General features: G+C 30.4%; 2 protein-coding genes across 2 annotated transcripts in view; both read left to right on the top strand.

Annotated features, from left to right (window-relative positions):
* Window positions 1–6: 6 nt before the first annotated feature.
* Window positions 7–572, top strand: LOC119683353. Its single transcript, XM_038097009.1, has one exon. It carries the CDS (start codon window positions 62–64, stop codon window positions 497–499), a length of 438 nt encoding a protein of 145 aa, XP_037952937.1. The 5' UTR covers window positions 7–61; the 3' UTR covers window positions 500–572.
* Window positions 573–2,396: 1,824 nt separating this feature from the next.
* Window positions 2,397–11,946, top strand: part of LOC119676042 (protein PFC0760c-like) — a 10,016-nt gene continuing 466 nt past the window's right edge. Inside the window, exons 1-6 of the mRNA XM_038087264.1 lie at window positions 2,397–3,564; window positions 4,747–5,646; window positions 5,719–5,951; window positions 6,024–10,047; window positions 10,105–10,140; window positions 10,187–11,940. Of these exons, the coding sequence (XP_037943192.1) occupies window positions 2,397–3,564; window positions 4,747–5,646; window positions 5,719–5,951; window positions 6,024–10,047; window positions 10,105–10,140; window positions 10,187–11,940 (8,115 nt within the window). The remainder of the gene's footprint in view (window positions 3,565–4,746; window positions 5,647–5,718; window positions 5,952–6,023; window positions 10,048–10,104; window positions 10,141–10,186; window positions 11,941–11,946) is intronic.

Genomic DNA, 11,946 nt, shown 5'->3' with positions numbered 1-11,946 from the left:
AAATATTGAAGAAAAGTCTGAAAGTGAAATTCTAAGTGAATTGTTGGCTACCGCCGCAGCTATGAAAACTCCTAAAAAAAAAAAGAAAATTATTAAAAAAAGCGGGAAAGAAAGTAAGGAATTACAAATCAGATATGAGAGTCGCTTTATCGATGTAGGCTCACTATTATTTGGAGGTATTTTTGGTTTAGGTGAAAAGCTACAGCATAGAGTTATAATGGCTCGTTCTACAGTACAATGTTTATTAGTTCCACGCTATTGGCTATTCGAACCAAATCAAAATCCTGGTAATATTTGGCAAAGACGACGTTTTTATCTAAATACTAGCATTCCATCAAGAGAAAATTTGTTTATTGACTTCTTAAGAGAAAAGGAGTGGCGAAAGTTTAAAAATGAAGTCGTCAGTAGAGTTCTGGAAGATGCTGTGTCTGGTAATACAACCAAGGTACAAGATATTCCAATTATTTGTCGCATCATCGAAGATAGCGGAGATGATTAAATTCTGTTATAAGTAAAACCACTTATATATTTTTTTCAAATTTTTTGTTTAGAAATAAATACTAAAACCACAATATTGTTTTCTTTAATTCAAGTATAGATAAGAGTGTCAGTATAAACTGAACGAATTTAAAATTTATAAAAAATTCTTTAGATATACTTATGGCATTGTATATCTGCAAATGAAATAAAATAAGAGTTGCAAACTTTTAATGGGTCTAAGCATGAGTTTAGTTTTGTCTTGAGGAAATTTTTATGTCTCATTTTATGACTAGAAGAACTGCACACAAGATCTAGGTTCAAACCCTAATAAGATCTCTACTAAAAACACACTAAAAGATTTTTTTAAATAGGGCCTCCTGACTCTGTTTCATATATAGAAGTTCAAATAAATTTAATCTAACTGAGTCCATACGTAATAACAGAAGGTATGAATTTCACACATATTTTATATTTGGTTGGATATTATTTCAACGCTACAGAATAATTCTCTAGTTACACAGAATATTAAGATTGATACTTGACTGAATATAGTGAATATACGGCCACAAAATGGCTGTCATAAAAAAAAATCAATAGCTATATTTAAGGTTTTGAGAAACAATGAAATTTTATTTAAAAATATTATTAAATACAAGATTAGCTGAATAGTTAATAGTTACATTAAGTTGAAATATAAAAATATATATATGTATCCAATATATGTATCAAATTTTCATATATCTATATGTTGTAGTTATAATTGCAAAGATAACAAATTTTAAACAATACAGTGGTTAAATCATCATCTACACACTGGATAGATTTTGACTTGAAATTTACTTACACCATTGAATAGAAGTCTTATAGTGTAGAAATCTGAAAACGACCACAATTTGCGATGTCTGCCTAGGGTGTCGCGGGTAGCAATGCTATAAGAAATAGAGAGATGTTTATTAATATACTTTATATCATTGCTACTATAAGGCACAACAATGTCTTCAATACTAATCATATTAATGGCATTTATACTAACAACAACTACAGTTGCGCTACTGATGGTGCTTACTAACCTCGTAATAGGAAAACCTCATAGGTATATTTGTATTTAGGTCAGTATTAAATTTCATCAAAAATCAAAAATAATTACATAAATTTATATTTCTATATTCTCATGTCAGAAGGAAACATCAGAACATGTTCTATGCAACTTTACTACGGTAAGCATAGACTTTACTACATTGGAAGCGGATTCTTGGTCCTCAATCAAATAGATAATATTGAGCCCACAACTATTACGAGATTTGTAAATAGTCTAGAATTCGTTTAGTTACGCATTAAGGTGTATTATAGATCTTTTAAGTTCCGATGCATTCATAACCTATTATTTAATAATAATAAAATTTCTATGTTTCTGGTAATACACCCATATAATTTGAAGAATGATTATTGTTATTATCTCCTAAATATTTAACCAATATTTTCAGGATAAAAGAGTTTCTAGTAATTATAGTTATCTCTTATTCACGGTTTTTTAAAGTAGTAATTATGTGTATTTCTCTCAATAATTGTCTCTCAATAACCAATATATATTACTCAAATTACCATCTTTGAAGCACCCTAGTTCTTTAATGTCTGGAACTGCACCATTTATTTGTTTGTTTATATACAACTCTACTCAATAGAATTACTTCTTATAAGTCCATTAACCTTAAACAGACTGTTGCTCCACGTTATGTTAGCAAAAACAAGAGGAGTCGGTAATTTTGTGTTTTGGCTCTTTTCGGCGGTAGCGCTTGGAAACGGCAAATTGCTTTGGTGTCGTCGTTTGGGTTTTGTAACTTACGCAAGAACTAAAAGGTTTAGTATTGATTTAAACGTTGTTTCGACTATATTAATTCTATACTTAAGCTTAAAAAATGCCTGTTGTGAATTTACCTCGAGTTCCAGATGGTCTTCGAGATCTAATGAAAAGTTTAACACGGGAAGTTTTACGTGAGAAACCAGAAAATATTTATGAATTTTCTGCTCAATATTTTGAATCGAAATTGGATAAAAAGAATGAGTATATTGTAAAGAGTTTTGAACCAGTAACAATTTTGGAAATCGGTACCAGAACACGTCAAGAATTACCACTTTCGTTGGTCTACACAATTATACCTCAAGGACTTACTGAACTAATTAAAGATTTCATAAAAGCTGTACTCAGAGAAAATCCTAACAATTTATGTGAGTTTGCAGTACAGTACTTTCGAAACTTACAAAATTTAAATGAATTACAAAATTCTATTCGATATACTGAATATGAAAATTATATCGGTAACAAGGAGCGATTTTCCTTTACGCCATACCTTAATGGAAAGTGCATTTGTGGAAGAACAATTAGAACCAATAATAAAGATTTTCTATATAATGAAAATGTGTCTAACTTTCCGCAAAATTTCGAAGATAAAAATAATCACAGTGATAAACATCTAATTACAACAACTATTTATACTACAAATGAAAAATCGATAGACACCCATTACGGTGAAAAATATGTGAAAGCAGTGTACATCATACAAAGGTTTCTGAAGCGTTGCTATAGGATGAGACGTGATGTGCGAAATGTGGCATACCCAAGTGACATCAGCAAATCAAATGAGGTTCATTACGATAAAATGTCTGTGGAAACCGCGGCTTTTATCATACAACGTTCATTAAGAAAATTACTGAAAAAAAATAGACTTCAGAAACAAATGCCAACAAACACAGTAAATATGTTAAAATTAGAACCTTCATGTCATAATGAAGAAACCAATGACAATGCTTCTGAAGCCGCCTCATATACTTCAGCATCCACCGTTCTAATGTCGGCAGAGTCGCTTGGTGAATATTCTGATATGGGTATTGCAAATTACGAAGAGGGGGTGCTACAAGAAACTATTATCGAGGACGAGGAAACGGATAATGACCACTCAAATATTTCGCAGAACGCAACTTTAAGTAGAAATAAACGCGATGTTTCAAATATTTTGGATGGGAAAATTCCAGAAACAAATAAAATTACTCAAGGTTTCCACGAAAATAACGAATTAGAAAACAAAAGTAAGAATTGTTATATTATTTCTTGTTACGTTTTATATTGAAAAATTTTGGGTGAAGCAAAGGAAAATTAATTTCGTAGTAAAGTTTTTTAAAACGCAAATGCCTAATTAACTAAGTTTTTAAGAAGAAACATATCTAAATTGTGTAGTAAATTAAGAAAACAATTATAAAAGAATTTTAAGCACTCCAAAATCAATACGATGTTATCAAACAGGTGTTTTTAGGGGAAGTGTCATGGATTGGACCCCATAATATTAAATTCGCATGTGTGTGTTAACAGACATGTTACATGTGGATAATATTGCAATATAATTACTTTCTGAAATATAATCCAAAGATATTTTAGTACTTACGGGGCACTGTGCTATTGAGCCTATGCTCCAACGGTGGCTAGTTCCAACAAGTCGATTATGCAGGAGTTGTCAAGATGAAGACAACTTCTACACCCAAGGCATCAGACAAGGCGACGTCAATGTCTTGGGGATCATTTTTTCACTGGGTTGGCAGAGATAATGAACGCAAACTTATCAGATCTCCTTAAGTTCATCTGAAAGACCAAATGGTTTAACAAGGATGACAAAGGTTAACAAAAAGCAAAATGGGCAATATATGTCTCCGTATGGAAGTGCTGACGTATATGACGTGCCTTCCGAACCTAACCTAACTTATTCATTATTACTTTTGTAAAAAAACAAAAAAAAAGTCTTATATTTTTAAAAGTATGATCAGTGGTTTCAGCTAAATACCTCTGATTCCATCATACGCGTCAAAAAAGAAACTTACAATAAATTTTTCTTTATAATGAAACCAAAGAGTTTAATATGCTTTTGACGGTGAGGTAGTTTAAATTATTAGCTATATGTTTAAGAGTGCTATAAACTCTACTCTACATACTAAATACCTTATAGATCCTTATAAATTTACAATAAGTTTTTCTATATAATGAAACCAAAGAGTTTATGATGCTTTTGACGGTGAGGTAGTTTAAATTATCAGCTATATGTTTAAGAGTGCTATAAACTCTACTCTACATACTAAATTGCTTATAGATCCTTATAGATATTAAAAATATACAACATTTATAATTATTATATAAATTTTTCTAATAGGTAACTTCACAGTATTATCTATTCATATATCAAAAAGCTTCAAATTATTTTTTAATTTTTTAATCACTTTCAGATGTCATTGGTAGCACTGAAATTGAATCTATTGATTCCCTGACATATAAAAATGTATCACAAACAAAAGATATAGCATCATTACAAGAAAACGATAAAGTGATTTATGAGAAATTTTTAAAAGATGTACCAAAACAAATAACAAATCCTACAGTAACTCCACAACTTAGTAATGAGCAGATGAACAACGATTCCAAGGCAACTGATGAAGAAGATAGAGAATCAAATATGAAACCAGATGTAACAATAGAAACTATAGACAAAGAATATAAAATTGAAAATAATAAAGCAAATGATAACGAAAACTTAGAAAAATCTTTAATGACTCCACAACTTAGTAATGAGCAGATGAACAACGATTCCAAGGCAACTGATGAAGAAGATAGAGAATCAAATATGAAACCAGATGTAACAATAGAAACTATAGACAAAGAATATAAAATTGAAAATAATAAAGCAAATGATAACGAAAACTTAGAAAAATCTTTAATGACGGAAGAGGGTTTCATTAACAGCACCACAGGGGAATTAGATGGTGGAGAAATGAAAACAACTGAAACTGAAAATAATACAGATAAAATCGATCAAATTGAACAAGATTTCGAATTAAAAGATCATAAATTAGAAACTGAAGAAAGCCTAACAGAAACTACAAAACAAGATGAAGAATATAATTTACATGCAAACGATACTTTGGATTTAAAAGGTATAGAAAAATTAATTAAAAATGAAAACGATTCAGAAAAAGCAGCTGAAAGTGATAAACCAGGACACCACTCGGAAATCTCTAATAAAGCTGATGATAAAAACGATGTTTCAGGAATCGATAAACTACATAATAAAGACTTACACAATGAATCCATAGAAACTGTCACCGAAGGAAAAATTAATGAAAATCAAAGTAAAACAACTGATAAAACAACGGAAGATAAAAAAGATTTATTAATTGAATTACAAGATGAAAATATTCTAGAAGAGAAAATTAAAAAATCTTTGGATGATTCAACTAACGATATGAACCAATATGATATGTTGGTAGATGAAAAATTCGAAATCGAAAACCAAACCCAAGAAAATAAACCCGAAAATAGGGAATATATTCCTATAAAAATGAAGAATTTATCTAAAGAACTTTCAGAACAGGATGGGGCTAATAACACAGACGATATGAGTAATGAAAAATTTTATGTAAAAGAGAGTTCTGACGTAAGTTCAGAAAACGTTGAAGTAGAAGCTAATCCAGAGATCGATTTATTGAAAAAAAATGTGGAAACAAAGGAATTAAAAAAAATTACCAATCAAGATAATAACGAAACTGTTTTCAACGACATAGAAAACCAAAATAGAAGTAATGAAAAATCTGCTGATGAATTTATGGAAACGGAGGAAAAAATGGATAAGAAGTTTCTTCAAGAAACAAATCCAACAGAAGGAATTTCTGAAAAAACCGAAAACTATACCGAAAATATTCCAAAAGATGATACAAATATAGTGGCTGAAGATGACTCCGCAGAATACGGTGAGCACAATACAATCATTGGGGAAGAAAATTATACGGACCCTAATAAAATTATTGAAAATGCTGAAACAGAGTCAAATGGAAACAAAGTTGAAACAAAAAGTATTGACATTGACATTGAGAAAAGCAATGGAAATTCCTTAGAAGCAAATACAGATAAAGAATTAACCAAACAGGCATCTGAAGAGAAAAAAAATAAACCTAAAAATGAAGTTGCAATGGAAGTACAAAATGAAAATAAATCGTCTGCATCTATGGAAGAATCTAAAAATTATGGTAACGCCAATATTGAAGATTCAAATAAAACTGAAAACCAATGCCTAACAGACGAAATAAATACTGATATTGCTGATATGGATAAATTCAAAAAAAGCTTAGAAATTGATCAGCCAGCAATTAACTCTTCAAGAGATCAGCCCATTGAACATACAATCATTGAAGAACTTACTACACCCGATATTCATAGAGCACAAGATAATGAAAATAATAACTTAAAAGTTAAAATACCAAAAGGTAGTTCGTTACAAGATATTTTGAATGAAAATAAAGATGAAAATGAAATCTTCGATCATTTATTTACAGATCAGATGAACCATGAAAATGAAAATAATGAGACAGGAACCATTGCTGATGATTCTACTTTAAACAATAAAAGAATAGACCATTCTTTAACGAATAATTCAAACACAGTTGAATCTGAAAATATAGAATCTGAAAATATAGAATCTGAAGACATACTTTCTGATCAATTTAAGTCTCAAACTGACGAAGATCTTTTTAACACTAATATTGATTCAAGTAGTATTGATACTAGAAATACAGATGATGAATTAGGAGAACATAAGCATATCAAGGATAGTAATTCTTTAGAAAATATTTCTGCTGAATTGGGAAACTCTAAACGTTTAATTGAAAATAATATTCAGTTAGCAGATATTGACATTAATAACGAAATGGATGAAAGTTTGAAAATCAATAATGAAAAAGATAAAATTTTAGGTGATAATAAAACCGATGAAAGCAATTTAGAGAATAAAATATATGAAGACTTAACTAATCACGAAATCAATAAACCTCAAGAACATGGATATAAAAATAATAATAATGTTGCCTCACCACAATCAAAAAAGAATTCTCTTGAATCCATTGCTATCGAATCTAAAACTGAGAAAACAGTATTGATTCAATCAAATGCAGATAAAGAGACCTTTGGGGATAATAACAATACTGTTAAACATACTACTAGTGATTCTTTAAAACCATATGATGAAATCGGAGAAGATAAAATAATTGATAGCCAAAAAGAAAATTCTTTTGAACCTATGTCTACAGATTCTAAAAATGAGAAAGAAGTCTTTGAACCCATGAGCACAGCTAAAGCTAAGTTCCGGGACAATAACTCAGATGATGAAAAACAAACAGAGAATCCTTTAAGTGTAATGTCTTCTGAACCCAAAATGGAGAAAAAAGATATTCATCAATTAAGTACAGATAATATCAAGTCACTTAATAGTGAAGATAAAACAGAAGAAATCCTCAATGATCCTGCCACGTCAGATAATGAACTCCGAGAAAATAAACTAATTGGTGCTGCGAAGGAAAATTGCTCAGAAACAATTACTCCTACACCTCAAAATGAGGAAAAATATTCTGAACAAATAAGTGCGGGTGATATAAAATACGGAATCCCTAGTTCGGAAAATGAAGACGTTCATTCAGCAAAAACGACTGATGACTCTAAAGAAACTGTTATACGAAAAGAAATTTGTCCTGAAGCAATTCTTGACAAACATGAAACAGAGAAGAAAATATTGGATGAATCAAATTCACATGCAGTTAGGTCTCTTAATGAAGTAGATAACGTAAAACAGAAAAATATTCAACCCACACAATTAGATGATGAAATCCAAGAAGATTCGAACATTGTTAACCAGGATAAAAGAAACTTAAATGGAGTTTCTGCTAACTCAGAAATTGATAAAAATGTTTTTAATAAATCAAATTCAGATGAAACCATATATCAAAATTCTGAAGTTAACGTCGATTATATCCAAATTAAACCCACAAAACTTGATGATGAAATTCAAAACGATAAAATAAGTGATACCCTTAAAACAAGTTTAACCGAACATGAAACTGAGAAAGAATTGGTTGATATATTAATTGAAGATAAAGATAAGTCTTTTAACATTGAAGTTAACACTGAAAACGCAAAAATTGATTCCATTTCTGCAGATAATGAAAAAGATACAGACGCAGAAGTCAAGACTAAAAAGAATAACAAAATAGATGAGCAGACTAATAATGAAATCGATAAACCGAATATTGAATTTGAAAAGTTTGTTGAAAACGAGAATAAAATAGTAAATTCTTCGGAAGATGTGCAAGAAAAAGAGATTAAAAATGAAACTCCAGAAGATTCACTTAATAGTGAGATCAAGAAAGTTTTAAAAGAAGAAGAAATGAGCAAGAAAGGAACAAATAAAAAAGAAAATAGTTTAGAATGTGGCACTCACAATAAAAGCTTAGACCAAAACTTGAATGTAACCGATGGAATTAACACTACTGAAGACATTTCAGAAAATCCAAATTTTGATCAAACTTTCAGTGATCTTGTGATTGCTGAAGAAAACTTAAATGAAAATAATACTGAAGATGCACAAAAAACTTTAAAAAAAAGGAGTATCGATTATGATACTAAGGGAAATATTAATTTAAATGATATGAAATACACCAAAACAGAGATTCTCGAATCTGAAGACAAGAAACCTGAGATAAGCATAACGAAAAATTTAGTTACCTCTACTGATGCAGAATCTAAGGAAAGCAATAACGACACTGAAGAAATAAAGTTAAGTAACAATGATATTGTGGGAAAAGACACAGCGGAATCTGAACAACTTATTGTACACAGAAACCAAGAAGAAAATAAAAATCAAGACGAAGAAGATTTTAAAGTTGATCAGATAGACACTGAAATAAATCGTAGAAATAAAAGTGAAGAAAGCGATATTTTGGCAAAAGCAGAAATGACCATAGCATCTAAAGAAAAGGATTATAAAGACGATCACTTTACTAATGAGGTTAATATTAATAATAATTCAGAAAAGAAAATAAGTCCACATATCAGCATTGATGATTCAGAAGATTTACAATTGCAAAGACCAGCAAGTAAGACAAACATTTTAGAGGTAACCACTGCTAAAACCAATGAAGAAACCAATAAAAGTGCACAATCGGAAGGTGTATTTACCGAAAACAAATCAGAATTACGTGATGATGATTTAAATGTTGAAAATGAACTGAAACTCTTAAGAGATTGGGCTGATTGTCAAACTGATTTAGAACCAAAAATAATGAAATCTGATTTAGAAGACGAATTAAGCAGTTTTGAAAAAGAAAATGAAGAACTTCCGATTTCATTGAAAAGCAACGATTCCATGAAAACTGAAAACACTGTGGATACTCATTCCATAGTACAAGTTGATGACATAAACAGCAAATTAATTGATGAAAATAGCTTAGAAAACCAAAACCAATGTGAAAAGGAGACACGTGATCATATTCAAGTAACGGAAAATGCAGCAGTTCATCACCCAAGCTTCGAAGAAGAAAATTTGTCAGATGAACAAAAAGACAACACAACCGCTAGAGAAGATTTCTTAGAAAAAGAAGATGACAAAAAACTTGAAAATAATGTCAAGACTTCAAACCATCCTAATATTGCAATGCCCGAACCTATCTCGATAGAACTAGATGAAACTAAGGAGAACGATGAGACAAGTAAAGAAATATAACTCTGATATAAAATTTTACTGTTAATTATATTTACTTTCTTAGCGCATACAAATCAATTAGGGGGTATATCAGAGTCAAGTAAGTTTTAAATTAAAATTTTTATTATGAATATTTTATCACAAAGCTATTACTAACACTTTAGATATTGATAATTTAACACCAGAGTCTAATATTGGCACAGTAAATTCACACAATTATTCTAACAAAATTGGCAGTAGTGAAAATGGTAGTGAAAATACTTTAAATCTTCAAAATTCTGAAGTGAATCCTAAATATATCAAAGAGAATATACGTACGAATTATACTGGTCAGATAACAGGACCCCTAATGGCAGAAGTGCATCTGAAATCCTTTACACTTAATAATCCGCCGGAAGCAGGAATGAGAGGTTTTCCTTGGACAAACGAGAATAATGTCGAGAGTTCAACAAATATTGGTAAAAAAATACCACAAGAAAGTACTCATAATGATATAACTTTAGAAGATAATCAAAAATCTATCAACTTGGGGATGGAAGAAAATAAAATCAATGCAGATACTAATATCGGTCCCGATAGACATATGAATGGAAATAAAACAGCTGAAGAACCAATTGTTAAACCAACTACTGAAAATAATCGAACTGCTACTTATTTATATGGCATACATACAGCTTTGAAGGATTTAAATCAAACTCAAAAAGATTATAAACCTGCTGAAGCTTTTACTATTCCTTTTCATGATCCTAAAGTAATGTTACAAGAGACTACGGATTCGAAAATACTCCCTGCTAATGACGATAACACATTTGAGCAATACGACGATGATTTTCCTAAGTACACTGAAGTGCAAGGAAATGAAAGCGTAGTTCTAGATGAAAATGAAAATAAAGTTCATGATGAAATCTTGGATTCGGAAACGCCAACAAAATTATTCAATGAACTTGAAGCCTTTGATTTTAACCAAAATGTAGAAAGTTCTCCAGACATGGCTGTCACTTACACAGCTGAAGAAGCTATGTCGTTATTATTAAACAATCCGAGTTCAACTCTGCATACCATAGTAGAACAAAATGAAAACGAGACTCCGCGTTCTACAAAGACTGAAAATAGCAAAGGTAGTAGTGTGAAATTGCAACTTGATGACACAGAAAATGTTACTGAGACCTTTAGAAATGATGAATTAGTCTCTGATGCAAAAATTGAACTCATTGATAGTTGGTCTCCTACCAAGAAGCTTAATGAAAACATAAATTCAGAAGAGACTGAAGCATCAGAAGGTCACAGTAGAAAACGTGGTAAAAGGTCCATAGATAATGACTTTATTGTTAGTGATAAAGAAAATCAGAAAACAAACAATGACGATAAACATGAATTAAAAGAAATGTATGACACAAATAATACAGTTGATAAAAATAACTTTGAACATAATGATATCAATAGTCCCCAAAGTAAACCGGTCGCAGGAAATAAAGATCGTTTTATGTTAGATAAAAATACAGATCCAACAAACAGTGAAATAAAAATAGAAGAAGAAGTGAATAAAAAAGCTCTTAGTTTCGATGAAACACAACCTAAAATACTTAAGGTTGACACAAGTGACAACTACACAGTAAATAGTAAAAATTCTATGAATGATTTACAAGAATATTTAGCCATCGAAAAAGCTGTCATGAATTCTCAACTTCACAACAACGATTCAAATTTGCAACCACTTCATTCATCCGTAGATGTAAATAAAACTGATACGAATTCAACTTCTGTTGATATTACAGCGGAAACAAGAAACCCATCGGAAGCAAAAAATTTATCAGGAGAAGAAACAATATATCCTGCAGCTATAGAGGAAACATACATTGAAAACACTACGTCAAAATCGAATATTGTTTTAAACCAAAATGTTAAT

Source organism: Teleopsis dalmanni, chromosome 2, assembly GCF_002237135.1.
Source record: "Teleopsis dalmanni isolate 2A chromosome 2, ASM223713v2, whole genome shotgun sequence".
NCBI lineage: Eukaryota > Metazoa > Arthropoda > Insecta > Diptera > Diopsidae > Teleopsis > Teleopsis dalmanni.
This window is presented reverse-complemented; position numbering and strand designations above follow the sequence as displayed.